This window comes from Gopherus evgoodei, chromosome 22 (assembly GCF_007399415.2).
Source record: "Gopherus evgoodei ecotype Sinaloan lineage chromosome 22, rGopEvg1_v1.p, whole genome shotgun sequence".
Classification (NCBI taxonomy): domain Eukaryota; kingdom Metazoa; phylum Chordata; order Testudines; family Testudinidae; genus Gopherus; species Gopherus evgoodei.
This window is the reverse complement of record NC_044343.1, coordinates 9,516,973-9,531,781: the sequence shown is the minus strand read 5'-3', so window position 1 is coordinate 9,531,781 and position 14,809 is coordinate 9,516,973. Positions and strand designations below refer to the sequence as shown.

The 14,809-nt window shown below is 48.4% G+C and overlaps 1 protein-coding gene across 2 annotated transcripts; it reads right to left on the bottom strand.

Moving 5' to 3' along the window:
• Positions 1 to 421: 421 nt before the first annotated feature.
• Positions 422 to 14,481, bottom strand: LOC115638637 (acidic leucine-rich nuclear phosphoprotein 32 family member B). Of its 2 annotated transcripts, none has more exons than XM_030540485.1 (7): positions 14,369 to 14,481; positions 7,667 to 7,816; positions 5,707 to 5,829; positions 4,999 to 5,200; positions 4,493 to 4,614; positions 3,927 to 3,972; positions 422 to 2,383 (listed from the first exon to the last, which is right to left on the bottom strand). In XM_030540485.1, the coding sequence occupies exons 1-7, from the start codon at positions 14,420 to 14,422 to the stop codon at positions 2,295 to 2,297; spliced, it is 786 nt and encodes a 261-aa protein (XP_030396345.1). In that variant the 5' UTR covers positions 14,423 to 14,481; the 3' UTR covers positions 422 to 2,294. The 2 variants fall into 2 exon arrangements, with proteins under 2 accessions (XP_030396345.1, XP_030396346.1); XM_030540486.1 differs by having other exon boundaries at positions 4,493 to 4,611.
• Positions 14,482 to 14,809: the final 328 nt, after the last annotated feature.

Here is a 14,809-nt window from a genome sequence, read left to right as displayed (position 1 = left end):
TAAACCTGAAAGTCAGCCTCTTCCTATGGAATTTAAGGGCATCTGCCCTATGGAGCTGATAATGTAGCACAAGCCCTCCAGATTTTAACCAGGTCTTCCGTTCCAGCAAAGAGATAAATGAAGGCTACATATTATTTCAAGTGTAAAAAGCATATTTCTAAGCCTGAGATGATCTTTATACATCATGAAGGAGCAATAGAGAGCTTACGCCTACATTATTAGCTATGAAAGGTAACCAGAGACAAAGTAGTCACTGACTTCCCTGGCACTCACAAGATAAACTGGACATAAGCTGTGCTTCTAGATTGAGGAGTCCTGGACTGAAAACCCTGCTCTGAGCAAGAGAGTGGACTATACACTCCCATGTGTCTCACACAGTGCCGATTTCCCCAAGGAGCAGTGAACACACCATCCATTACAATAGGTTTTTAAAAACTGAAGTCTTTATTAAAAGTTTTATCCAAATTTTGTAACAAAAAAAGATACAAAAGGGGTGAAGATCCTTATTTCTGGGACTAATCTGACCAATCGAAACCTGACAGATACTAGGCTAATATAAAATCCATACAATCTGCTGAAAAAATGCAGGGAAAAAATTAAAAATATCAACTGCTGCTCTGAATTTTTTTTAAAATTCCTTTAGCATTTATAAGTTACTCAGTTTGCATTTTACAGAAGTTTATCTTTGAATGGTTATAGCTACTGTACAATGCAAGAGACAAGGGCAGGGCTAGAAATCCAGATGTGCTGCAGTACCCAATGCACCTTTGCAAAAATTGCCTTTTATAGGAGGGGTGTGAGATTTTTCTTTTCTTGCTGCAAGAGGAATACATGTAACTGCTCAGGGATGACATATTTGTCTGCAGTGGCTGAGGGAGAACCCTGTTAAGTGCCAATGCATCTGCATTAGTATAAAGCCTCAGGGAACACCCCCATAAACCTGGTTAAAGGTAGTTGCTCTCCCTCGCTCTCACCAACCTATCTGAGCAGAGATCACTAGGCACTCAATACTGAAGGGTTTGGTTAATGCCCTTTGATTCCACGGAGCCAAAGCTCTCCTTAGAAACTAACATGTATCATGTGAATACAGGTCAGAAATCCCATGTTGCACTTGGCAGGATTCCACCTCCTTGTTCTAAAAAAATGCCTCAAACAGGTCAGAGAAGCAGTGGCTCCACTGCTACGGGCTGGGTTGCAAGGGAAGAGACAGCTGTCACAGCACATAGTGCATAAATGGGAACGAGCTGGACTTCTCATCACTCTGAAAGGAAAAGGGGAGGTGTGCATGCACCAGGCTAGTAACTGAGGCCACCGCTGAGAGCTGTTGCTGGCTAGCCAGAAGGACCCTGAGAATATTTAGGCTACCACGGTCTCCCGGTGAATGCCGAGTTAGGTGTATCACAGTAATAATGGTTAGAGTGTGTTCTGTACAGTGAAAAATGCAGTTTGGTAGCAGTGCAGTATCCCCATGCCTGATGTTTCCTATTCTTCCTTGAAAGCGTAGGTTGGCAGGGGGTGGAGAAAGCCTCCTTATGGCAAGTGAAGACATTCACAGCTGCCGACCATAATTACTTTGCAGACATCCAAGAACTGAAAGCTACAAAGAAGTGGCTAATGGGTAAAAAAAATTCCAGTTTATGAAAGAAATAGGAAAGCAAGAGACAAGGCGACTGCAAAGTTCCTCCTAACAGGTCTGAGATGCAGCAAAGAGCAGATTCTTTCAGGGACCCAAGCCCTTTTCCCCTACCCCCAATCGCTAGAGTATCTTCAGGCATCTCCAACTATCACACCACTGTTATTTCAGTTCACCTTAGGTGACTGTTTGCTTTCAGAGTCCACTTACACGAGCAGAGTTTGCATCCGCTGCTCTGAATGCTCAAAGCTTCTTCAAATGCTGGGCTGAGGACATGAATGCTGGGGCGGTGACTGTTCATTTGCCTCTTGTGGTCATGTGGGATGGCAAAGGGTTGTTGGAGCTCTCGGTCCCATGTGGTAAGGCTGATTTCAGACATGAGATGCTCTAGGAGAACTTTTTTTTGCAAAATGCTGCGCAAACCACAGAACGGAGAAAGCCTTTGGTCATAAAATACTTGTGAGAAAGTGAGGCTTGTATGGAAAGATTCCCCTGAACGCCTACTGTATTCTACGTCTTAAAAAAATATATTGTGGACACTGCAGCCATACAAAAGGGAGAGGGGCCAGGAGAGGGGGATTTACAGTCTCACATGGACACAATGGGGAGGTTAGGACAAGCACAGTCATAGTCCGTAAAACTGATTGGCTCGCTGGGATTATCAGTCATCCTCCTCATCCTCTTCATCTTCTGGATCTTCCTCTCCCTCATCCTCTAGATCTCGTTTTCTCTTCTCTCCCTGTGGAAGGTCTGCAGGGAGGGAGAAAGAATTAAATTCTATTCACAGTCTTGCAGAACAGCGTTTGATCTCACTCTTCACAGGCTATTTAAGCTACACATCTTGCAGGGGAACAAGTATGAACTAGAATCACAGCAGCTGTTGGATGGAGTCCCACCCACTGTTCCATTTTACGTGGCAACCAAGCAAAAGCCTTGGGAAAGATTTTCCAGTGACGAGTGCTTTTTGGAGCTCTTGAGATGCTTCAGAGGGCCCAAATGTTAGATACTATGGGCACCTGAACTCTAATGTCCCTTTTCTCAAGGTGTGAAATTGGGCACCCAAAAATGGAGGCACCTAAAATCACCACTTCTGAGACTCTCCGCCAAGCTTATTCTTGGAGATTTGTCATTCAAGAGTTGTGCCAACCTCCATTTTCCTATAAATACCCTTACAAATATTTTAATCGACTATACATAAGCCCATCCAGATCCAGTCTTCAACTATCTAGGGAATTTACTTCAAAGTTAGAAAGGAGATGCCCAGTGCTTTGTTGCCTAGAGTGATGTAAGACCCCAGCTAGAGTCTAAAAGAAACCACGGTTCCTAGAACAAGCACTTTATAAAAACGCTAACACAGCAGAGCTTCCATTAGAGCCTCTCCTCCTTCCAGAGTATTATACTGAATTACACAGAACTGGGATATTTTGCCAATCTACCCGATCAGCTTTTTAGCAATTGACAACCTATTAATACCGACTGACTGTTTTAAATGTCTTGGGATGGTCATATAATGTAGTTCTAGTGTTAACAGTTTCTCTTGGGCTGTAAATTCATGGCTGGTCTCAGTTCGAAGCAGTCTTATTTTGGTAAGTGTGCAAAATCAGGTCAGCCATTTCTCCGTAAGTCACAAAAGAAACAGGGACTGAAAGATCTGAGGCTGGAAGCTACAAAACATGGCTCATTGTATAGAGCTCATGGAGGAAGGAAAATGAATTCTACCTGAGAGGGATTTAGTCTGAGTTAGCTGCACTGAATATTCACTCAGCATGTTTACATTAGCACACTCAGATTTCACCACCCAATAGTGGTTTAAAACAACCAGCACCTGCAGTTAAAGACATACCAGGTCTTTTCCCTTAAATGTGCAAATCAAATGCAAAAATCAGTGCAGCATAATGGCTGGAAAAACTGTAAGGTAAGGAAACTCAAGTTAGTGTTCCTAATGCTACATTGAGCACTACACCACAGTATGTGCACTTTGGGACTGATGTTTAGTACATTCCATGGAACACAGAGGATGCACTGAGTAGCAGAGTGAAAGCCCTAACTCGGAATTTCCTGACTTGTGTGCTTTGTTTCCCAACCTCAATACTTAACATTTTATTTAGCTGTGGGACAGTGTCCTGGTTTAGCAGGGATGGGAACAGGATTTCCTTGCCACAAAAGATAAAAGTGCTTAGTTCTATTGCTCAGGCCCCAAAAGGAGACAGTGACTGTTCGCATCAGAGTAGTGGATGGTTAATGCTACCTTTGTGAGTGCTGCATCTTAGTAAGGAGAATTAGACCTACTCACCCTCCTCACCTTCGTCATCATCTTCATCCTCCTCATCCTCTTCCTCCTTGAGTTAAAAAAAATAAATAAGAATCTGTGTTTGTACAAGGACCGAGATCCTGTGACTAGAGATTAATTCCTTTTCCACTCCAATCATTCATGTCTCTTCAAGAGGACATTGCCCTCTGGCAGCACAGGAATGCAAAATGGCCAAGTAACAAAATTAGCCCCCTCCTTGCATCCTGATGCCTGCTCCCCTTCCTCATCCTTCATCCCACAGGAACAGGAACTTGTGGGCACAAAGAGAAATTGTAATGCCGCCTGGAAACACAGCAAGGTGTTTCCACCCTCATACCATCCCTACCTACAGCATTAGGACTCCAGGCATTGCTTCCCAGAGCAGCTGACTACCTAGGAAGCTCTTTTCTTGAATGAGACTAGCCTCAGGCAAGGATACAACATACTTGGCCAGATTACAAAGTTTCTCAGGAGGACTGATTTTCGTCAGCAAGGGTACAGATGAAGTATTTACTAAGAGGCAGCCCCAAAGGCTCACACTGATGTCAAGCCAACAAGAATAGCCTCACCTCATCATCGACTCCATCTTCTTCCTCTTCACCTTCCAGATCGTCCTCTTCGTCGTCCTCTTCGTCATCAATGACTTCCTCATCCAACTCATCTTCCTCATCGTCATCCTCTTCCTCACCTTCTACCACAACAAAGGGAGATGAGTGGGTTCCCCACCAATGTGCTCAAAGCAACACACCAGAGACAAGGAACCAGGAAATGCACCCAGACAGCTTTTGGCACAGATGTGCCAACTCATAAAAAGCAGCTAACCCAGAACAACCCCACTGGCATCAGGTAAAGCCCTGTGCCCACAGAACAGACCTACGCATGGGAGATATGTCAACTGACAAACCCAGCTGGTTTAAATCAAGTTTGGTTTTCCAGTTCATGCCTGGGGGAGATGGGATTACCAAAGTAAGATTAGACTTTGGCAAGGAGTTCACACAAGTGGGGTGGTCGGTGGGGGGTGGCTAGTGAAATAGGTGGGAGGCAATTACAGAGAGCCACTCCAAGCCCCCTTTACCTTCTCCGTTCTCATCATATTCATCATCCAGCCCATCACCATCTGCTTCAGGGTCTGAGTCAGGTGCCTCCTGGTCATCGGCATCAAACCCATCCAAGTAGGTAAGCTGGGGCAGAAGGGCAAACATGCTCTCCCGGTAGTTGATCAGCATTGTCACCTCGCAGTTGAAGAGGTCCAGGCTATGCAGATTTGGCAGTTTCTTCTGCAAAGATTAATTGTTAGGCCATTAGGAGACCGTTCTGGTAAACTTGCTATGAGCAAAGGGAAGAGGGAGACGTTAGGATGTGCCAGGAGCAGGAAGTTCACTACCTGACCTATAGTAAAGTAACTCTTTCATGCATACTATTTTTTGTAATATGTGCCCCTTAGAAAACCTAGGGCTGATGTCAGACACCCCCATGCGGGCCAAGCAAGTCATTGCCACGACACACCCAGGTGCCACCTACCCCAAACATCCAGGGGGACACTGAGCATATTACATCCACAATTTTGCTCATCCAGCCCAATTTCATGTTCCTTTAGCAACTGGCTGCTGGTTTTCCAGACAGAGGAGCCCAGCCACGTATCGGGCAATTCATCAGTTCACATTAGAACCATGAAGTGCTGTTGGAACCATTATCAAGACTGTTTGACTTCAGCTGCACCCACATGACGCCCAAGGGAAACAGCCTCTATCAGTTAGATCCATGCACAGGGCCTTTCACTCACCAGGGGCTCCAGGGTGTTGATGTCCTTGATCTTGTTGCCACTTAGATTCAAGTGGGTCAGGTTAGGGGTCCTCTCTGCTAGAACTTCAAGGCCACCGGAGATCCGGTTATCACTCAGCTCCAGCTGCCAGAAAATATTTAGATGCATTGCTATAGAGGTTCTCAACTCTTGACATAGGTGAATAACATTCCCATTTTGCAGATGGGTAAGTCAAGGACTCTAAGGCTACAGAGTGAGACAGAGCATGGACCAGAACACAGGAGTCTAGATTCCCAACCCCATTCTCTAACCACTAGAACTTGCTACCTATAAATTGCAGATTAAGAATCCATTTTAACTTCATTATGTTACCCACAGGAGGCAAACATGAGCCCCTCTCCTCCCCCTGAATATTTGCTTTTTGGAAAGGGAGGGGAATAAAGAAGCAGGACAGGGGATTTGGGCAGTTTTCCAAAACAGCTCTTGACACCCTCCCCCCACAACACAAACCGCAGAATGATCATGTCAGGAGAGAGCTCTACCGAGCCCACTCAAGGCCGTACATGGAACACTAGTAACAATCCCTCAAGTTAAGAAGCAGTGCCAAAAAATCCAAGTTAAAAGCAATAATGTGAGGTTTACTCCTCCACTCTCCTACATGCCTGACGTTGGGGGGGGGGGGGGGAGGAAATCACTAACACTTCAGCTACAACGGGCGTGTTTACACCAGTCAGAGCACAAGGTCAGTGATATGAAATGGCCAAGGATCTTTACAACCTTGGTTACACTGATCCTTTCTTCCAGAAGATTTCACACCGCTGTATCTCCACTGGTGGCAGGGCTACTGCAGACAAGACTCTAGGCAGCTGCCTGCATTTCAACCATTGTTTCACAGAAAACATGGTAATGCTTAAAATGCCAGCAGCCACCGTGGAACTCAGTTCACCCTACCACATGCAGCCACTCCAGAGGTGTCTGCAGTGGTGGAAATTTTCAGAAAGAGGCTAGCATAGCCAGCCATGCACAATGAGGTAAGCCCCAAAGGCAGTGTTGCTCTGGGATCAGAGTCACAAGCATCTGCTAAGAGCACAGCGCTTTCCAGCAAATTGGGGTCACATGCACACAGGGTGATCGCCATCAGATATAGCCTCTTCAACCTCTAAAGCGAGGACTGAAGATTATTAAATGGTTAAATGAGACTGTACAGTCATTCTGCTTGGTTATTGCTCCCACATCTATTTGATTAACCCCCATATAAACATTTTGTGCAGCAAAGCAGCGCCTGTGAGGCTCAGGCCCCTTCCCCCTACTGCTGAGTGATGTAAGGCAGCACCCACAACAGGTGTCAGCAACAAGTTCCCATGCTGCGTGAGCTGCAGGTGTAGAGAGGGACACACTGAGGACAGCAAGAGTTGAGAAATCATTGTGAAAGCCTGAGACGAAGATGACCCCTGGGCTTTTAAACTGGTGCCAAGTCAGCTATTAGCACCCAGGGACCAGCAACAGAATTTTTCTAGTGTGGTCCACGCATATGGGCTAGAGGGAGATTAATTTAGGCTTCAAGCCTTCCCTGCTTTTTAAGAAATATTTCTTTAACATACTTCAATTTGCAAAGGGATTTTTGCTCAGCACTTCAAAGTAGTAAGGTGACTGCAGCACCAAGCAGCATGATGCCCCTGTGAATGGGTGAGGCTGAGGGAAGAGGCCAAGATCCTCAGAAGTGGTCTCTAGTTTTGGGTGCTCAGAATGAGTCATGATGCAAGGGTCGTCCTATCACAAGAGGCTATGATAGCACCCATGTGAATGAAAGCAGGAGGCAGGCACTGATACCTCCGAGGAAGTAGGACAGCTATACAAGGGGATGGAGAAATCGTATAAGGAAAGCTCAGCTCTAACGCCAGCAGCTACTGCCCCATTTGCCAGAAGACTCATGGTAGGGCTTCACAGCCTCACGTCCAACTGGCATCACCCCTTACTTTACCTTGCGGAGCTTGTTGAGCTTGGGGAGATTGGAGACAGACAGCAGGTTGACGTTGATCATGCTGAGGAACTCCAGATTTTCAAAGTCTGAGGAAAGGCCGACAATCTTCCCATCGTCCGAGCGGCAGTTATCCAGCACCAGCTCCTTCACCTAGAGAAGGAAGGAGAAACACTCAGGAGCTGGCACAAGGAGCCATAATTGTCACTTAAAACTGCTGGAGTCTCTCAGCTCTAAAAATCAATTTGTATTAACCTACCGAATTAACCCATTAAGATCAAGCTCTTGAGTGGGACCAATGTAAGACTGAAGCATTATGCACCGGTCTAAGGCACCAATACCAAATAAACCCCTCTCACCCACCCTGCTAAAGGAATATGCAAGTAATCCACTATTTATAAACCAAGTTTACCTTAGCGTGGGCACAAGGTGCCAGACTGGCAGTCCCTAGATACCACACTCCTACCCCCAGTTCAAGTACAGGCCGTGATAAACTTCACTGTCACTATGCCATTTCACCAAGATACGGTGGGATCATCTCTAAAAAAGGTTCAGTCTCTGTGGCCCAGGTAATTTGTAGCATCCGAGCAGTGAATGTTAACAAGGGAATCAAAACTGAGCAGAACTGAAATCTCAACTCATTTCATATAAGGCACCAAAGAGCTTTCATATGGCAATTATTTTCACCCAGATTTGAAACTACAAGGTTTTATCCAGTTACTAATCCCCTTTGGGTCCCATCTTTCCATTCATCTGGATTTCCCCCTTATGCTGGAAAATCTTTTAAAGTAGCATTTCCATCCCAGCTCAAAGGCCATACTCTCCATTTACTTTATGCACTAGTCCCCAGCCAGCAGGGGAGCACAGCAGCACAGTAGGGTATATGATAATTCCTCTGCCCTGACTTTTTTTTTTTAAAACAAAGTTTGTAAGATGGCCAACTCACACCCAGACCTCATGTACACTCAGTATTTACCACAGTAAAACAATTCCACTCCTTTCAATTGATGCAAATGCATCCCACAGCCACACATACTGCTTCTGATGACTTGTCAGATAGACAAACATGCATGGCAAGAACCCCAGAAACAAGTAGGGTTCAGTCCCAGTACTCCAACAGCAGTTGTTACAGGCTCAATTTTCAAAATGGGCTCTTGTCCTACAGGTTCTTCAAAGCAGCCAAAAGTCACATCCTTGGCTAAAAAACTACACTCTCCAAACTCATCCTTTGAATCCCACCTCCTCTGTAGCAACTACAGCTTTTGGGTGGACCAACCAACAATCAGAAAGTTGCTTTGAAGGTGTTTTGCTTGGTTCACATTGACCAGAAAAACTGTTTAACCCATTTTAAAATGATCACATTAACCCCACATTTAAAGACAGTTTCTTAACAGGCACATTAACCACTTCTAAAGAAACTTTAAAATTGGTAGTGGGAAAAGTTTCTTAGAGTCAAGCAGCAAGCACAAGCCACCCTCTTTGCCACTTCACATACTTTAGTTTCACTTTTTTGCTTGCAACACTGAAGTAATGAGTGAATATGAATGACTAATGTGCTGCAAAATGTAAAAAAATACTCAGTCTGTAAGAGACTCAGGGTACCCTGCAGTTGGTTTTACGTTTTATACTCCAGTTCCTGCTATTACTGCCTCCCCTGCCATCCCACCATCTAGAAAGCATTTTGTCTAGCCCTGGTCAGGTCCTATTTAATGCCCACAATTGTCTTTATGTTCCTAGCCTTATTTAAAGTTGATCCACACCATTTCTCTGGCTTGCCAAAGAGCAAGACCCTACATAAATGTCACCTAGACTGCAAGGTTGTCCCTAGGTAAGAGGGAGGCCTTGTTATAAGCAAAGCCTGGTATTTATAGCAAGTCAAGCCAGCACCCATGAACCCAGGCATGAAGGACAAAGCACTTCTGAAGGATGCAGGAGTCCAATGCTCAAGATTCAGCTAGCCAGCTGTGTTGTCTAAGCACTCCAGCAACAATGCAGTTGAACTGGCCCCACCAGAAGGCGGGGGGGGGGGGGGGGGGGGGGGGAGGGAGAGAAGGAGAGGCAGCATTCCTTGCTTGGCTAAGGAGGTGCTAGCCACCAATAGCCCTGCAAGGCAAAAGATCAGCCAACCAGCTGGTTGGAAAGAACAGCCAAGGCAACTGACTAAGATTACAGAAAAGGGAGAAGTTACTCAAAGCAATACAGGTCAACTCCTCTCCCCAGAGATCAGGCATTACCAGAGATCCCCTATTCTTTATGCTGACACTCCCATATCCTGTTGCACCAGCCATCCCCAAGAGATTTAACTCCTCCCACTGCAGGAGGACTCAGTTTTGTAGGGCAATTTCATCTTGAGACCAACAGCAAGGATCTCTCCTACCCAGCCACAGCACTCAATGTCCACCTTATGCCTCCACATTTCCCTATATTAAGAAACACATAGGAACAGCTCCCTTCTCACCCCAAACATATTCAGTTCCATTTGGGGAAGACGAGGGAGGAAGGTTAGAGTTCTTTATTTCTTTCCCCATGAACTCATTTGCACTAGGTAGAGAACAGTAATAGCAGCAAACTCTGTTCTGCTAGCTTGACTTTTCCCCAGTTCACAAGGTGAATTTTTCAGCTGCTCCAATTCCAGACAGGGAAGAATCACATAACTTAGAAGTATCTCAAGCGGAGGTGGGGGAAGGTCAGCTCTTGATCCCTAGGGCTTGGATACTGGGCAGGACATCCCTTCTTCAACATGAGAAAGTTCATTTTCACAACCCTGAGGGTTCAGGTGGTAAGCTGAGCAGCAGGAACCCCTGTACTCCTTTCGGTAGCCTGGAAACTCAGCTCCACTCCTATTACTACTGCAAGGTGTAGCTGCAAGCCCAACACCTGGACAACAGCCACCTAGAATTGGGGTGGCTACAGCAGAGAGAGCATCATTACAAGATGGGGGAAGAGTGCAGGGGAAATTCAAGTTAAGTGCCCCCAATGAGCACTGGGGAAACAGTTTAGCAGCCTTCTGCTGCTCTCTAGAGAACTGGGTCTGAGACTAGCCGGAAGGGAGCCACAGTGCCAACAGGCTGGCCAAACACAGGGAAACCTAGTAGAGAATCAGACTAGATTTTAAAGAGGCCGTAAGTCCCTTCCCAATTGCAGGTTACACCACCTGGAATTCCTGCAGATCAACAGGAGGTCAGGTTGTTCCACTCTTTTTACTAGGGACCAACTAGGGAATTTCAAATGATTCCTCGCTGGCTGAACTCAGTCCCAGGAGTCCCACCATCAAGGCAGATTTGCCTAGCTCTCTACTGCACGCAGTCCCAGTGACTTCAATACCCTCCAGGGCTTTAAAGGCCATCAATGTTTTCATTCTTCTTTCTCCAGAAGCCTACAAACGCAGCTCTTCAGCTGCCAGAGTCTTGTTCGCTCTCCAGTTCCTTCCAAAATCTCCTGCACACTCACCTGCAATTCCCGGCCATGACAATACCACTGCTGAGACTGTACCAATAATGATTTTTGTACTACACCTAGCACAGTGGAATCCTGGTTCATGACTGGGGCTCCTGGGAGCTGCCACAACACAAATAACTGGACAGTCACTAATGTGTCCTATCTATGCTGCTGCTTTATTGTTTATATTTCACTCCTTTTGCTCAGTGAAAGGCTGAACAGTCACTTGTCCTTTCTTCTGCCCATACGTTAGCCCAATGCAGCAATCCTGACATTGCAATCACCGCAGTGCAGGGATAAACCCAGCAAAATACTGGCTCCACTTTATTTCATGAACATGTTTTTATCTGAAAAATTGCAAGAAGCCCCTGGTATTAACAAAACTAAATCTGGGGTCTCAGCCGTCACACTGGAGGACGGATCTACCCCATTCCTTCACCAGTTCTCTCTGAACCCCCACTCCATACTACTCCCAATGCTCACTGACAGCATTTTTACAAGGTGGTGAAACAGCTAAGAAACCCTACAAAAGCCAGGTTTGAGGAGCCAAACATCCACTTACCAGTGACAAGCCACCTTGGCCCTCATCTAGACTAGCACAAAGGGTGTCATACCCCCGCACCAGAAATGAGTTTGCTCAATAGTGCTAACTTAACTGTATTGAAAACCCCACTAAAAATGCAGCCAGTTCAACACCATTAGCTCCGTTTTAGCAGTTAAAAACCTAATCTAGTGTTAATTGAAAACCCCACTGAACACCAATGTAGACACAATCAAGTTGAGCTGACTCCTAGCCTGAAGAAAGGGGTTTTTATTCCTAACCTAGACAAAGTCATTGGTGACAATAGTCCCAACCTCCAGTAACTCAAAGAAGTGCCCACTTGAACCACATGCAAACAATTAGTGGAGGCAATGGAAGAAAGAAAAGGGGTGTATTAGCCTAGGCAAGCTTCAAAGCCAAATCCCTGAATCAGAGACCAGGAACTGCCCCTGCCAAGCATCAGTGGAATCCATTTTTGATATCACAAGACATCTGGTATATTATTTTCACAAGCAGTCCATGAAACCAGCCAACATTCACCACAAACTCTGAACAGGGCAAGAGGCCTGAAATAAAAGTTGTATTAAAGTAAATGTTTGAAATGAAATATACACAGGTTGAGAGAGAAGGTACTGTACATCTGGGGTCAGGCTTGGGTAATGGGGGGGTTACAGATATTGTTTGCGAGGATGAAAAGATACAGACATATCGCATAACCGGCACAGACCCAGATTGGGGCACAAGGGTTTTTAAAGTGTCAGTGACTGAGTGGGCTCGGGTTCGTCACCCATGCAATGAATAAGGAGTTCAAGTCAGTATCGGTGGAGCGGATAGGTACATGGGTGGGGTGCGTCCCTTGGTCCCTCAGGGAAGGAAGTGGGTTATTTCCCTGGTCGGCTCTCTCAATTACTCAGTGTGGTATTGGCAGTGTCTGGTGATGTGTTCGGTATAAATGTCTCTGGACCACCTGATGGTGTCGGACACCATGAGCTGTCTCATGAGCCGGGCGTGGCGTCGACCGACCCCACATGCTTTCAGAACTGGCTCGTTGTGGGGATCCCATGAGCCCAAGGCTCCCACGATCAGGGGGTGTACCTGAACTTTGTAGCCCTGGGCTCTGAGGGTCTCGGCTAGCGGGGCATACTTCGACTCCTTCCGTGCTCGGGCCTCGTGGAAGGCAGGTGACCGGTTTTCGAAAGGCACCGTGACGTCTACTACTACAGGAGGCATCAAAGCATCAGAGGAGCCAGGTGCCACACATGGTGCAGTTAGGAAAGGCCATGAAGGGTAACAGGGAGGAGGCAAAGCACTCATGACATGCTGAAGTGCGCCAGAGAGACTCAACAGGATTATTCATGTGGGTGATGTGGAGAAAAGAGGGGAGACAGTTTACTGAATAAAGCCCTCAAATAGGAGAAGAGCTCTGTGCACAGCTACACTGAGTGGGGAAAGGCCAGTCACTGCTCAAGGAATAAAGGCCAGTTAAAAAAAAAATTAGAAAAGCCCTGGGCCAATTTTTAACCCAGTAACACCAAATTCTGGGGCAAGAGACATATGGAACCTTCTCTGAGGATAGATCGAACATGTCTGAGTGCCACATGTGTGTTTCAGGTCCCCATCCTCAGTGGCGAGTAACCTGTTCAGGTAAATTGAAAAGGCACCCTGCTAACACAGTCCAGGAGAGAACATGGTTAAACATCATGTGTCTGGGCAGGGGCCAGCAGACCCAAGTTTTACAAATGATTTTAGAAAAACACGTTCTAGAGCAGGGATATATGGAGGTCTTCCAGACGGTACATCAAGACATCTAAATATTTACCTCGTTTTACAACAGGCTACATAAAAGGCACTAGTGAAGGGCAAACTAAAAGTTCATACAATGACTTGTTTATAACTACTCTATATACCATACCCTGAAATGTAAATACAGTATTTATATTCCAACTGATTTTATACCTATAGGATCAAAATTAGAAGAGCAATTTCTCAGTACTAGTGTGCTGGGGCACTCCGTGTTTCTAAGACCAAACCCGGGGGACACAAGCCCGAGCAGACGGCCGAAAGGCCCCGCGGATCTCCAGCGGGCTGCAGGCGAGTCACGCTTCGGCCATGTTCACAGGATCTGCCTTTCAATAGCCATGAACACGAGTCCCCCGCCACAGCGGACGGGCCCCCGCACACAGTCCGCTCATCTCCCTCCCCCACGCGGCCACTTCCCCCGCTGAGGAGGCGTCACCGTCCGGATCTGCTGGAGAAAAGCCCCGAGCCCCCCGGCAGGCCCGGCCCCTCCGCACACGTGCGCGGCTCGGCTCGGCTCCTTCCCCGCACAGGCCGCCCGCGGGAAACCCGCCGCCAGGCCCGCCGGATCTCAGCTCCGCCGCCCCCCGAGCGGGGCTCCCCCAGCAGCCGGGCCCGCCCCGAGCCAGCCACCCGCGGGGCCGCGAGCCCGGGAACGGCGACACCCGCCACGCACCGGCACCGGCACGAGCGTCCGCCCCACGCGGGACCGGGACAAGCCGCCCGCGGCCCTGACCGGGGCAGGAGCCTTTTCCTGCCCCCCCCGCCCCCAACTGCCCCCCGCCCGGCCGGGGGGGCCTCTCCTGCCCCTCCCCCGCCCCCAAACCGCCCTGAGGGGGCTCCCCGCCCACAGAAGCGGCTACACCCCCCCTCGCGCCCCACACGGCAGCCGCCGGCCGGGGACACGTGTCGGGGGCGGCCCCGCTCACCTCCGCCGGCTTCTTGTTCCGCAGCTCCAGCGTGAGCCGCTTCTCCATCTCCATCCTGCGCCGCCGGCCGCGCACCTCAGACCCGCCGCCGCCCGAGCCAGGAGAGCGCCGCCGCCGAGCCGCGGCTGTAGAGGAAGGCGCCAAAGGCAACAAAGGGGGAGCCTACGGGGCAGCGCCCCCTGCCGGCCGGGACCCGCCCTGCGCCGGCCTGGGCCACCCGCCCCGCGGCGCCCCCTGCCGGCCGGGACCCGCCCTGCGCCACCCGCCCCACGGCGCCCCCTGCCGGCCGGGACCTGCTCTGCTGCCACCTCGGCCCACCCGCCCCCGCGGCGCCCCCTGCCGGCCGGGACGCGCCCTGCGCCGCCCCGGGCCACCCGCCCCGCGGCGCCCCCTGCCGGCTGGGACCCGCTCTGCTGCCACCTCGGCCCACCCGCCTCGCGG

What these genes read in the sequence shown, in the direction of transcription:
- LOC115638637 (XM_030540485.1), bottom strand. Translation starts at nt 14,422, where the DNA reads ATGGAGATGGAGAAGCGGCTCACGCTGGAGCTGCGGAACAAGAAGCCG. An exon ending in GGAACAAGAAGCCGGCGGAG is followed by an intron (nt 7,817 to 14,368) that starts GTGAGCGGGGCC and finishes TTCCTTCTCTAG; the next exon opens with GTGAAGGAGCTGGTGCTGGA. An exon ending in TCAACACCCTGGAGCCCCTG is followed by an intron (nt 5,201 to 5,706) that starts GTGAGTGAAAGG and finishes TAATCTTTGCAG; the next exon opens with AAGAAACTGCCAAATCTGCA.